The sequence below is a fragment of the Apus apus genome, chromosome 1, assembly GCF_020740795.1.
Source record: "Apus apus isolate bApuApu2 chromosome 1, bApuApu2.pri.cur, whole genome shotgun sequence".
In the NCBI taxonomy this organism is placed as follows: domain Eukaryota; kingdom Metazoa; phylum Chordata; class Aves; order Apodiformes; family Apodidae; genus Apus; species Apus apus.
The window spans coordinates 87,668,513-87,685,771 of NC_067282.1; the positions used below are offsets into that span (position 1 = coordinate 87,668,513).

Consider the following 17,259-nt stretch of genomic DNA (forward strand, 5'->3'; position numbering starts at 1 on the left):
AGCAAATAGTAGTTTATCACCTAAGCAAGTGAATATTGATTTAATTAGAAGCTGGAACACATTTTTACCAAAACAAAATGCACAGGCATTGACCCTGAATTTTCTTACACACCAGAAGTAAGCAGAGTTTGAAGTACCAATCACATTTGGAAGCAGAGTAAGGAAACAACCATGTCTCAAACTTTTAGCATAAATACAGATCAACTGTCACATAGAATAATGACACAAGACTTCCTTCAGTCAAGCCAGAAAAAAACGACACAAAGTCATCCTTGCTTCAGCTTGAAGTATAGCCAAGAATCATCAGGCAGTTCCTAAGTGTGCAGTGTAGGTAGGAATTTGAGAGAGAGAGAAAGGAATAGGCTCTACAACGCACATTACATCCTGCAGACACTGCATGGATGTTTTATAGATTATTTGCACCTTCCATTGTCATTCGCACCTGGTCAAATGTGTAAAACAGTGCAAAGTGGAATACAGACTAGCCGTGAAATGCTTTAATGGTGTTTTATTTGTATGGTGTCAAGATACGGGGCTGCCTGAAGCATATACAAAAGAGAAGACTAGAACTTGTATGATTTCTTAGAATATTTTTTCTCACTGTCTTTCTAAATCTGCTTCATGCCACTCCACAGATACACTTGACATTTGTAACAGCATAAAGGTCAAGGAGGCTGAAATCCAGGTTATTTTAGGGGGCTTTCTTTTATCTTCTAACTCAACTGCTGTCCTCCCCATCCGGCTCTCTAAGAGATGGTGGGACAGACTGCACAAACTGATAGTTGAAACACATCTGCAACTGGTACAAGCAACTGAAACTCCAGCAATGCAGGAGACGTGCTCTCTCTGCAGCAAGCTGACAGAGCCAAGGGTTACACCAGCCGTCAGCATGACCACGACCCTGAGGCATAGGTGCAAGACCTATTTTTTTTTACCTCACTTGACCACAATAATACCACAGCTCAGAACAGCTACACAAAGGCACGTCTCCTGTGGTGGGAAAGAAAAGGGGCAAGTGAGGACTGAAAGGAAGCACTGAGAGTGAGATGTCTCTTGGTGGATGCCTTGATGGGAGGTGCACAGGCTCTGCTGGGATAGAAAGTCATTTAAGGTCCTGGATAGACAGGTTAGATCAGACACGCTTGAAATAGAGAGTTTAGCCCTTCAGTTTGTTGAATTTTTTCAACATTAACTAGGGTATTCTTAAGCCTTAGGACTTCTTCAGACTTCAGAGCTACCTGGGTCCTCAGCTGATGTGCAAGGTATAAATGCACAGTTCCACAGCAGTATGTGCAACTACAATGATAAAGATTGACAAAGGATCAGTAAGTGTTCCAATATCTCTACTGAAAACATTTCTCTCCCAATTTTCTCTGGGATGACACCAGGTATAGATTTTTAAATTATTATTATTTTTTTTTCCTAACAATGAATGTTTAATTATACAGTTTACATAAAGGGCTTTCAGTAGTTATATGCATGTCCATGCACACGCAAAAGCAGCCAGATATGCAAGGAAGCTATTAGCATGACTGCTGGATAACAAAACCCCCCTGCAGCACTACTTTCATGGCGTAATATAAAAAATTTCATAGCAGATACTGAGAGTCATAAGATGCTACTCTTTGTCTGTAGAGCACCTAACACATCTGCAGAAGTCCCTTAAGTACCACAGTAATAAAGTAAAATAAATGCATTGCATATAGAGAACTGGCAGTAGATATTGGAAAGCTGTATTATTCCTGTACTGGTCATTGACTTGCCCACCACTACTAGAGGCTTTATACAGGGATAGAAAATTGCCCTGACAAAAGAGTTTTAACACTGGTTTTATATGGTATTCTTTCATCTCTGTAGATGCTGATAATTCTTCACATTAGAAAGTAACAATACCAAAAAGATTACAAATAAAATCTTGGTGAAACACTTGAATTCATGCACAGAAGTTGACACAATTGTGATAAAGACAGTGGTTAAGACTGAGTTACTTGAAAATATATTTTGATGTCCTCTTTGAGGGCCCAAGGTAACAAATGTAATTTTCACATAACACTCCAGACCTCATGATTCTCCCATAGGTCTTTTCAGTCCCATGTGGATCTGTTGGAGACCCTGGGATATGTAAGCTGGCTGAAGGTAAGGTGAAGTAGCCCATGACCTCCACAGTGACAACAACATCCTACACCGTGAGTGTGAGGAGGTACCAAATGTTGCCTGCTCAGAGCAAGGGCAGTCAGGAAGTGATCTAGGGAAGTCACTTGTGAAATCCTGTAACTTCTGTCAGGAGGCAAGGACCTGCACCCTGTGTTACCCAATTCAGTATTAAGCAACTGAAGTATTTGCGTTGCTTCTATGGGGCACATTTTGCAACATGCTAGAACAGCTAAGATTTCTATTCTGTGTGACATGGGGTTGTCTCCTCCCATGCCCTTTTGTGAATAACACATTCAGCAAAAACATTCTTGTTGTGGAAAGTTGACACAATTCTATGCAGGAATGGGACTACAGCAGATGAAGTATTTCAAAGCACACTACTGAGGCAGAAAGGCATCCTGAGCTACCAAGAACATCCAAGACCTTTCTATTTTTGTAAACATTTAAAAGAAGACAAAGTCAGCACAGCAAAGTTGGCAGGTTTGTCACTCAGTCAAGTGGTTAGACTCTTTTTTTAATGTTTTACACATACAGCGAATCAAACCCATGACCATATTATATCTATGTATATTTGAGAAGCCACAATGCCAGCATTTTAATAGTATAGAGTGCATTCATGAATTAATAACTGTGTAGGAAAAAGTTTTTAAAAATGAAAATCAGTCTGTTGTTAAGGAACGTCTTATTCTGGAAGAAGAGAGTGACCAAAACTGACTTTTGAAAATACTTAACAGACAGGAAAACAAAGCTCATCCACAAAGTATCTCATGGTCACTTCTTGCTTAAGCTATAGTGTAATCAGTTATTAATTATATTTCTGCCCTGCCATAAAAGAACAGTAGGATGATTGACCAGTAGAAAATGCATACTGTACCAACCAGTGAAATGCTTAAAAAAACCCCAATAAAGTCTGCAGGAAAATGGATTGAAAATTGTTTCAAATGCATGGAAAAAAAATAATTTTGGTTGTTAATGAGTCTTAGTCTAAAACTGCAAGTGCAGTACACAAAAGCCAATGCTGTGCAAAACGAGAAGATATTCCTGCTGGAATGGTGACTGCAATGAGCTTTTAGAACCCAGAAGTGGCTAGGTGAGATGTATTCCTAAACAATGAGAGGACTGGTCTGCAGACTAGGAGACACTGAGTTATTGAAAGCAGAGATATACTAAAAAGTTTTTCTAATCTCTTAGTTAAATATTCAGCACTGATAAATTGAGGTAGAAATTGATGCTGAAGCACTCAGGTCTAGCAGTGACCATTTCTCTTTGGGCTTACAATACCCTTGGAAAGGTCATTTTGTGTCCAGTCCAGGCACTGAAAAGAAATTTGTAGTATAGAAAACATCCTTATGCATTTTGCAGAACTCTCACTTGTTTTCTTGCAATTCCAGATTGTGGAAAGTGTCCAGTATAGCATGTTATCAGTTTATTCAGAGTATTTATTTGAGGCTAAAATATAATCATTCCCAGATAAGTGGAGATAAAAAACACTGATTGCTAAGTACCCTCTCCTCCTTTGGTTACCGTGAAGCAAAAGCAAATACACCAAAATTAGGAACAAATTTAATTGCTTTCCTAGTTCTTCACTGATTGTCACATGCTTTAGTGCAACTTCATCAGCTTATCATAGCTGAAAGGGAGAGAGGGGATTTTAGTGAGTTTCTCTGATGTAGAACATACAACAACCGACAAAGTCCAGTAGCAGGACTCTTTAGCACAGCTATAGCAGATTCACAATGATGACTTCTTGAGCTACATCATTACTATTAAAGCTGAGCATATACAAATAAATTCCTGAGATTACAGCACTGGGGCACTTGCTACCACATCAGGAAATCTTGACTCGAGGATTTCAAAGGAAATTCTCCTTCAAAAAATTGTTAACAATTCCTGGTATTATCCCTTGACAATAAAATACAGACATTCTTACCTTTGGCTTTTGACTTTTCTCCTTATCAGACACATTAGATGGTTTTCTCTTCAACATTTTCAATTCAGATTTATCCAGCTGATGTGCAACTGCTGCTACCTTGTAACTGAACTAAGTACAACGAAGCATACTACACAAGAGCACGCTGGTTACGCAGTTCCTTATTCTGTCAGGATGTGACTTCACACAGCTGCTCTGTGGCATGGGTGAGAGACCCAAAAGCTTCCTTTGGGGAGGGAGTGAGGAAGGGGAGGAGGAAGTGACGGGGAAATGAAAGAGAGCAGTGCACTAAGGAGATGAGTTGAAAATGAGAACAGGATGCAGAGTGAGAAATACTTTAAAACTTATTTCCTGTGTCACCATCAGGCCTCAGTAAGACTTTGGGCAACCTCAAGAAAATTGGCCTCTTTCCTCCTCACATTTTTCCCCACTCAGCCTTATGACACTAACTGCACCTTTCATTTCAACCTGTGCTGGAACTCGAATGTGTAGAAGGTGAGCTGTTCTTCAGAAAACCAAGGGATATTATTGTCCAGCAGACTTGCTCTGCGCTGTGGTTTGTGGTCTTGCTGGTCCCTAACACTTTCCTTTCTCTCTTAGCTTTCCAGTAATGTAATAAAATCAATGAGATTAATGGTCACTGCTTGGTAGAGAATAGAAATTTTCTAAAGCCATCTTCTTCTTTTGCATGGCAGAACAATTTTTTGCTATTTATCACAGAAATTGGACTCCCTGAAATAGCACTTTTCAGTCCTCTGTTGTCCTTGATTTGGTGACAAAGTCACAGGGAGAATAAGCAGGTCTAAGAAAAGGCTTACAACAAAGAGACAGAAGAGAATGATAAAGGTTCTTTATACCATCTTGTAAAAACCACTCAGAGGCTAAATGAAAGTGGAGGTATGAAGATAGCGTTGAATTTCGGCTTCATTTTGCTTCATGTTATTTGCCAAGGTCAAACAAACGAAAGTCTTGAATATCATAAGTAAAGCTTATTTGTTGTGAATCATAGGCCAAAAAACCTGAAACCACAAAAAATTCCCAGTTTTTGCTGAAAGATGGACACAAATTCTCTATTTCAAACCATAAACTTTTGGGCCACCCACAGAGATTCAGCAAAATCTTAATTCAGCAGTACGACAAATGAAAAAGAAATCTCTTTTTAAGTAAGTTGCAAGAAAAATGTGGAAGAGTAAAGCTCAAGAAAAACCTCTAGTAATTTTTTTTTTTTAAATCAACTTTTTTTTTCAAAATTCTTTATTTTTTTTCCTAAGCAAATATATTCAAAGGAACTTTTACTTATCAGTTTTGCATAGGTAAAAGCACTTTTAAAAAAGCAAGTCACTGTGGAGGTCTCTTGCACCAAATAAAAATTCAGAAGCCCTTGTGGATCCAAATATTCAGTGCACAGACCTTCCTTTCTCTATGTCATTTTTTTAAAGATTAGATCTGGTTGAGCTCAAACTTCAAAGAAATCTAAAATAAGAAACCATCCAAGCTGAAAAGCAAAAGAACTGATGGTTGAAAACCTGTAAGAAATATATAGGTCTTATTTAAGAAGTAAGAATAAATAAGAAATAAGTATTGTCTTTCTCACTCCCATAAACACTTCTGTCTTTTTGCATGAGGAGACAATGCTAGATAGGCAAGTAGTTCTTCTTCCTCTATCATATGAATACTCCAAAGGGGGATTAGACACTGTTCATCTGATAAATTCCCCTTTTCTTTTTGCTATTTGAATTCTATTTAAAAGTTTAAGAAAAGTTTTGGAGATCTTCTTGGATTCTAATGGATGGTCAACTAAATGGACTAAGAATTATAATAATTATTATATGCAAATGGCATAATGAGGTTTTCCTTCCCAGACCTTTGGAGAACCAGCTTGTTAAGAAGGGGAGGAGGAACTGAGGTTAAGGTGCTGAAATTCTGCCAAATATAATGCAAGACTGTTTTCTCTGTTACTAGATTGCAGTGGAGCACATGTTGAACCTCAACCCATTAACCAAGATGTTTCACTTCACATTTTAATCAGGACTACACCCATCAAGAACATAATCGAATTTATTATTGCTATTAATTATAATATATCAATCAGATATAATAATAATTGTTACTACTAATAATCAATAATTTGTTAATGCTAATTATGAACCCTGAGAGATATGTTTCTTTTCTATATCCATTAACACTATCTGAAGTGTCCATTTAAGTTTCTAATCAGAAGGAGGTTTTACCATGGATATTTAATCAGCCTCAGTAATTCAGGAGGGCCATATGTTGTTATAAAAGCTGTCTGAATGTTTAACAGTAATTAAACCTGATTATTTATCTACATAGATGTACACTGCAGTACATTGCTTTCCTTTTTAATCTGATGGAAACGTGAGGATTAAATCAGACTCTACTGATCATTAGACTGTGATTTCCTGTCTCAGGTTACTGTGAAAATCTTCATGATTAATAAAATGGGAACTCATCTGAAGAGTAATATATGAGCTTCCTTTCTGTAGAATATTTATTGTTAAACAGGAAGAAAGAGGCCATTTCAAGAGATATAGTACTCACCCATATCTATTTCCTTTCCTCATCCACATATCAGAAAAATTATAGCAGCTTGAAAGCTGACCTGATTATGTTCTTGCCCTTGAAGGCTGACCCACACTACTTTTAAAAACCAACTAAGTGAAGAAAATCAAACATATAGAACCTTAAGTTTACTTAATTTAGTTAACTTTAGTATTTGAAGCTAATTTTTCAAAGGGGAGAGAATATATATGAAAATTTCTTATACTTAGTTTTCTGTTGGACATGATTGTAGCTAACTTAATCCACTTTCTTGCTGTTTTTTGAACTTGATTCAAACCCCAGTGAAATCAATATAAGTTTTTCAGGACAATTTTATGGATTGACTCCTCCATCCTGAAATGTCCACACAGTGTCATTTTTCTCACTGGGGAAGCCCAATGGGGAAAAAGGCTATTCACTCAAAAATAATTCAGATTACCCTTTATGAATGATTCCCACTGTCATTCTAACTATAAAAAGCAACGCACCTTATAGCTTATTATTATAATTATTCAGTTTTAATGAATGGACCACGATGAATGGTCCCGGATATTCCAGTACATTATGTGCCTCCCTCCCACACGATACCCAGCACCACAACAGTTCGATATCCCCTCAGTGGCTCCATCCACCTCTCTTGCCCTGAAAGGCGAGATCCCTTGCAGTCTAAACTGCAAATGTCAGCTTATGCTTTCAGTACTTGATTGTTCTGATAAAACTAAGAAATAGACTCCGAAGTAGATTGAAGGGTTTAGCATACTGGCCACCTGTCAAAAAGCAAATTAAAGAAGCCCTTTTTGGTATTCGCAGCTCATTTTTCATTGTCCGATAGACAAATCTGGTCCAAGTATAACCCAAGCCTCAGAGGTACCTTGGGGCTGTACCTTGCTTTCCCTAATGCCAAGCAATCCCAGAGTGTGTCAGTCTGTTTATTTTAATTAAAATAAGACTTGTGTTTTGCAGAAGAAAGGAATCATGCCTTCAGCTTCTGCTTTTATGGCCATGCCTCTCCCTGTATGATCTAGCTCCTTTAGATACTGCAGAAATCTCAGAATAGCAAGTGGACCTGAGTGAATAATTTGTGGTGAATAATTTACTTAACAAAGTTAATCCTTATTTCCTCAAGGAATGTTCATGAGCAGAGCACAATTTCCTCATGTGTTTTACTTAAGGGCCAGAACATAGTTAGATACTTCCCTCTCCTGGTCTAGTCTGAGCAAGGGCCAGCCACAGTTAGTCACTGCTGCTCCTCAGTAGAACTCTCCCCATAAAATACCACAGCAAAGACTCTACGGAAACTAAAAGGAACAAGTGTGAAAAAGTTAAGATCTCCCTCCCTTGCCAATAAGCCATGAAAGAAGCTAGATGTCGGAGGCTGGGTTATCTTTATAAATATTTAAGCAAAACCCACATTTTTAGTTTTAACTCAAAGACTGAGGTTGTGATTTTCTATTGGGATGCTGGGGAATGGAGTTGGATGCTTGAAGTCCCATCTCTGAAACTCCCACACTCACTGCAAACTCATCACTGTGAGCATCCAGAACTTAGTACTGAAAATTGGTCCAAAATTTTTAGGGGCTTCATGCAACAAGGTGTGTAATTTCCTAATGAGTAGGCTCCTGTGTGCTTCTCATCAGGAATAAAAAATGAAAAAGTTATAGAAATTAAGTCTTAAAGACTTACTGACAGGCTTAAAGAATATTTTAACTTTACACCTTTGATTTGACAGTGTGTTGACACTACGTCAAGAAGAATTCTGTCCCATAGGAAGCATAGTTCTTATGAAGCCTGCAGAAACTGGCTGTTCAGCAAAGCTAATAACTAACACCTGAAGTTTGCTTAAAAAACTTCATATTTGCTAAATACTTCACATTGGAGGGATTTTTAATGCTATGCATGCACTGAAACAGCATGAGGGAACAATAACAGAGTGGATTCTAAGCTTGTTTAAACAACTGTTAGGGTGCAGAGCAGCAGGAATACCCTCATCATGCCAAGTCCCAGGAACGGTGAATTCAGCCTCTCTAAGACTATTGGGCTTCCTTCTTTTCCTGAAAAAATAATTTTGTGATTCTTCCTCCTCTTACGCTAACCCTTTGCCACTAAGGTCAGTGGAGTCACAAAGAAATAGGACAGGGACAGGCTATAGAGCATCAATACCAGGGCTTCTACTGAATTTAAAGACATGTCTGGTACAAAAAGTGGTTGCTACTCTGTGAGTAAGAAAAAGTCCCTCACTGTCAGGCCCTCCTAGTGTGTCCTTGGCAGGCTCCCAACACTGCCTGGCCTAAAGGGAAAATGAAGTACCAAGAACTTATCTCAGAACTTGATCCCAACACGTTCTCTTGCATTACCAGTAGATGAACAGATCAGTCATATCTACACTACGTCAGGTTAGCACTAACACCAGTCAAAATCTATACTATTGTGACAGAAGGATTCTCAAGTAGATTGGCCTTCACCTATTGAGCAAATCCGTTTCTTATATACCTTGAAGAGTAAGAGCCAAAGTTGTGTCTATATCTTCTAGGTATTCCTGTTGGGAAAGCTCAATGTCAGCAGGGTTGGTGTCCTGTAAAACACAGTCACAGGCTTATCCAGCATCTGTGCAATAATTTCAAACAGAAATGTGTGTGTTGCTGGTGGTTTTCCTGTATGATTTATTGCAAACAGAATACACTTTACTGTCTGTGACGAATAACTGGCAGGAGGATACCGCTGTGGGTTCAAGCACGCAAGTGAACAGCATGTTGTTTCTCAGAGTGAATGTTAAAATGTAGCTCAAAGCTACATGGCAATGTTTATGCCTAGAACATCTCAATGGATTCTGTTGGTGAACACTGCGATTACTAATCAGCTAAAAGGGCATTTTCTCCCATGTAATTTGCTTGTTTATATGACTGTTGTTTTGTGGTTATCCAGCTCAGCCTCCCAGAAATACACTTACAGATTAAGAGTGACAGTTGCCTTGCACATCTATTAGAAAGCTCAAATATGAGATTTCTGATAAAGGGAACTGATATAAAAATAAATTTAGGCTCTCTGTTTTAATCTCATACAGAAAACATGACATGCGTCATTTGGCGTTTAGAAGATCAGCTTAATGCACAAGCACTGGCAGTGCAGCAGGGGATTTTTTTCAAGGTATGTACATGATGTCTGCCAGCCTATCTCTGATTAGAATCAAGATCAACAGAAGTAAATTCTGATTAATGCACAGGCTGCTGTCAGGAAACTCTTTGTAGTTTGAACCTTTTTTTACCAGTAAACATCTCCTGCTGAATTTCTTCACTGATGTCAGAGTGTCAAGTCACTGTGCCATCTCAGTATTAGGACTGCTGTGCAAATGCTAACATGAAAAGGAATAAAGTGTGGTACATTGCACACTCACTTGCAGGGCTTCAATTTCCTTTGGCTTCTAGAGGAAAATGTTATTCTTGTTCTTCCTATCTCCTTGAACATGCCTTCAAGTGGGTGAAAACATAATTTGGAAGTGAAAAAGAGGGACTAAGTGGCTTTATTTGTAATTGGTTTTAAAACTTCCTTTCTAACCATCTAACTGCTGCCATGCTGAGCTCCCCCATAAAGAAGAGGAGGCACTTTTCCTGCTGGATTTCAGCACTGAGTGCCCCACTGAGGAGGACTGACAAGGTCATTGTTGCACCCTGTGCTGGTCATGGTTAGTGCCCTGCTTGCCTCACTTGGAGCTTCAGGGCACTTGGGGCTGAACGGTCAGAATTGAGGAAGTTGCCCCAGGTCAACCGAGCCTCATTAACTGAGTGGGAACTTGTTCTTAGCAATCAACAAGAGTGAAGCACAGCCACATAAATTTATTTCATTAAGGATTTAAGGTAACATGCTTTATCTCAGGCTGCGAGCTAAGAGGACTCTCAGGGACAGTCATGGTCCTCAGTAGGTATGAGGCAATTACTTATGTTTCAGTAACTTGTCTTTGGGGAGAGAATGGAAAGGAAAAGGGAGGCTGTCTCTGAAAGTGTGCTTTGTGGAAAGAGAGGTGGATGCTTTGTCTCTTCACACCCTGCTTTTATTCCAGATTACCTCCACCAATCTTGATCCCTTTTCACTGTGGCTCCTTTCCCTCTCACTTCCCCATAAAGTGTATGAGCTTTTGACTCTCACCTTGCCTGCCACTTCTCTAGAGGACCTTTTTTTTTAGTCCCTACTCTCACCTGTCTGATCCTTTTTACTTTTTTTTCATGTGCATTCGCTTGTGTGTTTTCTGTCTCCTTTGCCTTGCAGCTGCCACAGAAAACAGAAGTTGATGAAAAGGCAACAAAACTTTTCCCTTGAACAGCCCCGTGATCTGCTAGAAGTGCTACTGTGCTACTGAGCTACTGAACTGGAGTCTCACTTCAGGAGCAGCAAAACTCTGAAAGCTTGATACAACCCTGTTACTTTACAGCAAGTAGTTGTTATATATACATGTGTACAAACAGGTGAGGAGAAATGTTACTATGTTCCTTTAGTTTGAGAGGTGAAAATTCCCAAAAAATTATTGAAACACATTCAGGTTCAGACAACCCGTAAACCTAAATAATAATACCTAAAACCCTAAAAAACAGAACTCTTACATGCTATACACACACAAACTCATTAGATTAAGAAAATAAAGTATTAAAGCACAGGGAAGGAAGAATTAATGCTACCTGCAATACATGAATCTCCATGCATGTATGTTTTATGATGCAGTTTTAATATGCAGCTTTAATATTTAACACATTTTCTCTACTGAATGCCTGTCTCATTCAGTGCAAAGGATGAATAGGAATGGAGGTGTCAGAGCCTGCAAATGAACTGTTTGAATTCCTACCCTTCTGTTGTACAAGTTGATATGTGTATTCTTGCTCATACAACAAACGTCTGATGTGTAAAGTTACCCACTATCCTCTTTTTGCAAACGAAGCCTGAGGCAGACAAGTTAAGTGATTTGTCTAGTATCACACAAGAGGTCTGTAGAAGTGCAGGGAATTGAATCTGTATTATCTACATCCTTAATCACTGGCTCATGATTCACGGAGTTGAGGAAGCTATGTCACCATGAATAACTGAAATAAGGATTTATTTTGTCATTATATTTCAGTGAAATGCTAAGAGGTTGTGTTAAAACTTTGGTACTTCGCAGTTGACTGCATGTAATCCTCAGTTTTTGACCCTGTGGTTCGATGTTCAGAAAATCTGAGCAGATATAGCCACAAGTGAAGTTTTGGGAGTTTGACTTCAAGGCTTTCAGATTCAAAAATCTGAATAATATCCTACCTGTCTTAGAATAGCCACCAGAATTAACTGGTTTTGCCCATTTCCACCCGTAAACATCTTGCTGTAGGATGTGAGCTGTCATCTCTGTTTTCCTGAGAACAAGAACTGTTGTGAGCTAGCATGGCAGCTCACAAGACAGTCCTCTGTTCTAACTGAGGCCACAAGTATTGCTGTATTGCCATGCTGATTGTTAGCAGAATTATGTGGAAGCAAACATGGTCTGTGAGGAAGGATATCTAGGTACTGAGACGTACACAGTCCAGAACTAAATATAGAAACCCTCAAAATATCTGCAAGAGTTTCTGTCTCATTATCTTAAACTAGCTGAACTCTTAATTTTCCAACTTCCCACGCACTGTTTGTCGTCATTTCTTGCTAGCAAACGTAAGTTGTCAGTAGAAGTGAACAAGAAGTTTAATGTCATTTAACCTAATTAATTTGGTCGTTTTGCAAGAAATTTTCAGCCAGACTTCTTCAAATGGATTGGAGTGTAAGCACTTCCAGCAAGAATTATGTTATGTTCATGTTTCCAATTTGCTTTGCTTATGTATAGGGGAAGGTGAACTTCTTTAATCAATTAAATGTCTACAGAAAGTCAGTCCAGAAATTTCATTACCATAGGTGAATTCCTTTCAAAAGAAAAGAGAATACTCAGATAAAAGTCATTATCCAGTTCTTTCTGAAAAGCCCTGGTCTTTGTCTTCTAATGATCTATTCATATACCTGAGACTAATTAAATAGCAGAGTTAGAGGTGTGTCTGCTATGTGTCCATTGTTTCCCTTCCAATCATGTTTTTTTCAGGCCTTAGTCTTGCATGTTTAACCCACAATCTTTTTTTCAAATCTGGATGAAAACTCAGTATTCAAATTAAATTTTCAGTTTCTAAAAACCAGCTTGAAATTATGCAAGACACACCCTGGTTTTGGAGCATGTCACAACAGAAGTACTTTTTTTACTGGACTTTGAAACACATTCATTATCATTATGCTGCAACCCTGGAAATGTTATTGCCTTTCTGGCACTGAAAATCTTCACTCTTCCATTTATGCCATTGCTGAGTACTGATATCATGAGACTTTTCCAACATTTCTATGTGATGGAGATTAAAACAGAACTGATTTCTTTTGATGTATGAAAGGATTATTTCACAAATGGGCTTTACAAAAATACTTTAAAGCATACAAAAATGACTTATCAAAGAGAACTAGCTCAATCTCCACTCACAAAACAAGAATGCAAACTTATTCAGCTCCTGAGCCAGCTCAGAACTTGAAGAAAATTAATGTTCCCTGAAAGAAAAGTAATTTGTATTAGCTAGTGGAGAAGACAAGGAATATCAGGCATTGCTGTATGCACTGCTACCTACCACCTACATATTCTTGTAACTTAAGGTTGGTAAGGATTCCTGAGTCATCTTAGGCTGTGGATTCCTTATCAAAGCCTTAGCCTCAAAATCTTCACTGAATTACTAATGTTGGTACCACTTTAATTTCAACTTCATCAGGGATGCTAAAGAGCTAAGCTCACTTGTTTTCCTGAATAAAGATGAGCTCACATAAAAGGTATACTGAGCTAATGCAAGCACTGTGAAGATTAAACATCTTGACTACAAATGGAAAGCTTGTCACCAACTCAACAAGCACAAGATCAGGCCACAGTGTAGGTTACAAAAGTGAATCTATGCAGAAGTAAAACTGCGTTACTTTATGTAAGGAGATAAATTGCATTTAAAAAGTTAAAGCCTCGGACAGGCACATCCCAAGGCACCTGATGGCTTCACTGGTCAAAATGTTCCTGCCAGCATCAAGAGCTTATGCATTAGCAGAACACAGGATGAAAATATAGCCTATATTAGCTGATTCATTCAGCAGGAGCACTGCTAGAGTAATGTATACTTCTTTTTGCTTTGTATGGTGTATGAGAAGAAGTGCTAGCTTTTATAATTATTTTTTTTAGTATGAAAAACCAAGAAGAAAAATGTCAGTTATAAAATATGGGACTGGCAGCAGATCCACAGAAGGATAATATTATCACAGCATAGGTATATAAAGCAACTGACAGACAATACAATCTATTTCTCTCTGTGCAGAACTGCATAATTTTGGCAATTCTAAAGGACTCTTAACAGGAAGCCATCCTTTCATCAGATAGTTTGTTATAAACAAGTGCACTTAATTTAATTATATTTTGACTCTTAATCATGTTTCATGAAGCAGGTAGCATTCCTTATTTTCTATTAAGAATTCATATACCATTTACAAAGAGTAAGTGTATGAAAAGCACAATTTTCTTTGCAATTTCAACAGTTATATTCCTCTTGATACTATATTGATGACAGTAATCCAAAATCACCTTTCATTTCTCTCTCTTTAGCTGTAGCTCTGCAGTACATAACAGCTATGTCAGAAGCAAACCCATGAAATCTACTGAGGTGAAATGAAATATTATTCTGCAGTTACCTGTAACCATAATAAAGATGCATTTTAACATATCTTCGACTGCAAATAAAGTAACTTAATTATCATTCTGCCTTATATATGCTAGCAAGTACTAGCAATCCAGCTTTACAGAGCAATGTTCAGCAATATTTGGAGGGAAAAGTTTGGAACTGTTGTGTTTTTAGTAGTGTTAGGTATACATGCCTCTATGATTAATTAAAAATATGACATAATTCCCTATGTAGCTATGGAAATTCTAGTAAGGTATTGAAATATAAAATAGGATAAGAGGTAACAAAGTGAAGAGCCAGCAGCATCGGGTTTTTCATATTTCTTACAACCTGCTTTGAGACTGCATGGTCAAAGTCACCACAAATGAAACATTTCAATTGCTAAATTTTTCACATTCCTATGCAGGAAACAGCAAAAATCACTGTAAGATGCAGAATGGCAGTGGCAGATATTTGCTATCAGCACAGTGCAATGGTGCAGCCATAGCAAGGCTGGATGCCCTCCCAGGCTCCTCTCTTCCAAGCTTAAAGCCTGAGAGATGAAACCTTTTTGCTTTAAGAGGTGATTTTCTCTCACTTTTTCTATTTAACTAAGCAAACCATAAAATATTTACCAAGTTCCTGATGTAATAGTTTCTTAAATAAAGCTTCCTGTGACAGGAGACAAAGTAAGACTCTGTGGATACTGAAGCATCAGGAAAATGAGTGCTCTTAATTTTACTAGTTTTTTACCTTTCGGCTGAGTCCATATTTTGCTTGGTATTTCCAGGAAAAGCAAACACTGAAAATTCAGTCATGGATCTTTACTTTTCTCCAGTATTAAAATCAAAGCCATTCAGATTTCACCAGTGTTGGACTACAACAGACATGCATAAATGTCTCAATTCTTACTCCCTCACAGTATCACAGTATCTTTCTGGTTGGAAAAAACCTTCAAGATCCTGGAGTCCAACCACTACCCTAACTCTGCAGTGTCCACCACTAAACCTTCTCCCCTGGCACCACATCTGTCTTCTTAGATGTCTCTAGGAATGGTGGCTCAACCACTTTTTTGGACAGCCTGGATCACCAAGTCCAACTCCTGCCCCAGAACAGGACAACCTCAAAGTTCACACCATGTCCCTGAGGACATTGTCCAAACGCTTCTTGAATATTGTCAGGTTCTGTGCCATTACTGCTTCCCTGGGGAGCCTATTCCAGTGCTCCACCCACCTCTGGGTGAAGAATCTCTTCCTAATGTCCAACCTAAAACTCCCTCTGCACATCTTCCCACCATTCCCTCAGGTCCTATCATTGGTCACCAGAGAGAAGAGGTCAGCACTTACTCCTCCTACTTCCCTTGTGAGGAAGCAGTAAGCTACGATGAGGTCTCCCGTAAGTCTGCTCTCCTCCAGGCTGAACAGACCAAGTGCCTTCAGCTGTTCCTTGTATGGCATTCCCTCTAAACCCTTCACCAACTGGGTTGTCTTCCTCTGGACACTCTCCAGTAGCTTTATATCCTTTTTGTACTGTTGCACTCAAAGCTGCACACAGTACTCAAGATGGGGCCGCACCAGCGCAGAGTAAAGTGGAATCCTCATAAGGATTAAAATTCAAAATAAACTTTCACAAGGTTCTAGGGTAGAGTTAGAATTGGGAAATGTGTTAGATTCAGCTGTAGCACTGTTCTTCCCCCCTCCCCCCAGAATCACAGAATTACTGGGGGTGGAAAAGACCTCTGAGATTATCAAAGCCAGCCTATGACTTAACACCACCACATCAGCTAGACCATGGCATTAAGTGCCACATCCAGTCTTTCCTTAAAGACCTCCAGGGATGGTGGCTCCACCACTTCCCTGGGCAGTCCAGTCACTTTGTGTATCTTTGAAGACTCTGCAGTCTGGGGAGCACAGTGGTGTTTCTACCTATGTCTTCACTTTGCAAGAAAGGTGCTAAGTAAACAGGGTGAAGGCTGGAGCTGGCAGACTGATGGAGAGAGAAAGGTAACAGGTGAAATTAGCTAGAATGCTATAAAATGCAACCGGAAACCTCTCAGGGGGCTTGTAAATGAACATGCAGTAAGACAAAAAAGAAGCAGCTGGAAAGTTTCATACCTTAGAAAACAAATCCTGTTTTCATGTCTCAGCCACAGCTTATCACCTGAACACCTATCAGCATAGTCTTGAGTGTTTACTGCCACACTTTCAGCTGCTCTTCATCTCCTCTCTTGGCAAACACTTTCGGCCTCAGCTCAGGTAGAGCTGAGCAAGACTTCTTAACACAAGTAGAAAATGTATTTCTACTTGAGGACCTGGCTTCCTACTTTGTCACTGAAATAGGAACAAGTAAAAGCTACAGCTTTTAAAATCACTTATTACTGATACTGAAGCAGCTGGAGTGACCAGAGAATTTGAAAACTGGTGTCTCAGAAAAGCAATTTGGGGATTTCCAGGCATGTGTTTTAGTGCTATACTTGTGCCAAATAAGGATTCAAAATGTCATTGAGAAAGCTTTTTTAAGGCATATTCAGGTGTCTCTCAACAGAAAGACATTAGCTAAAGAAAGAAAAAAAGAGGAAAACAGTAAAATTGCTTAAGAAAATGGAGCAGTCAGAAAGCCCATGAAAGCCCACAGCATTCTAATGTGCAGGAGTAACTGTTGACAGAAATAAAGTAGAAATCTTCCCACAGCCATTCTCTGGGCTGTGTAAATGGTCACATGCAGCTTTCAGCTTTGAAGCATATTTTGCTCGAGAAGAGCTCTCTGTCCCGTTTGTTCATTACTGGCTGTTCATGCTCTTCCTCCTCACTCCACCAACCTAGAGAACAATGATCAGTCACTGGTAACACAAGAGATTCCATAACCTGTGTAAACCTCAAGGCCATGTATGGCATGTCTTTGAGAACC

At 38.9% G+C, this 17,259-nt stretch overlaps 1 protein-coding gene across 2 annotated transcripts in view; it reads right to left on the minus strand.

The window, feature by feature from the left end:
• Nucleotides 1–17,259, minus strand: part of SAMSN1 (SAM domain, SH3 domain and nuclear localization signals 1) — a 78,856-nt gene that overhangs the window by 31,010 nt on the left and 30,587 nt on the right. Inside the window, exon 1 of one of the 2 annotated variants that reach the window (XM_051608184.1) lies at nucleotides 4,085–4,265. The exons of the other annotated variant lie outside the window; for it this stretch is intronic. Coding sequence (XP_051464144.1) covers nucleotides 4,085–4,141 — 57 coding nt within the window. The 5' untranslated portion in view covers nucleotides 4,142–4,265. Of the gene's footprint in view, nucleotides 1–4,084; nucleotides 4,266–17,259 lie in introns of those variants that run through there. 2 annotated transcript variants of the gene reach the window in all.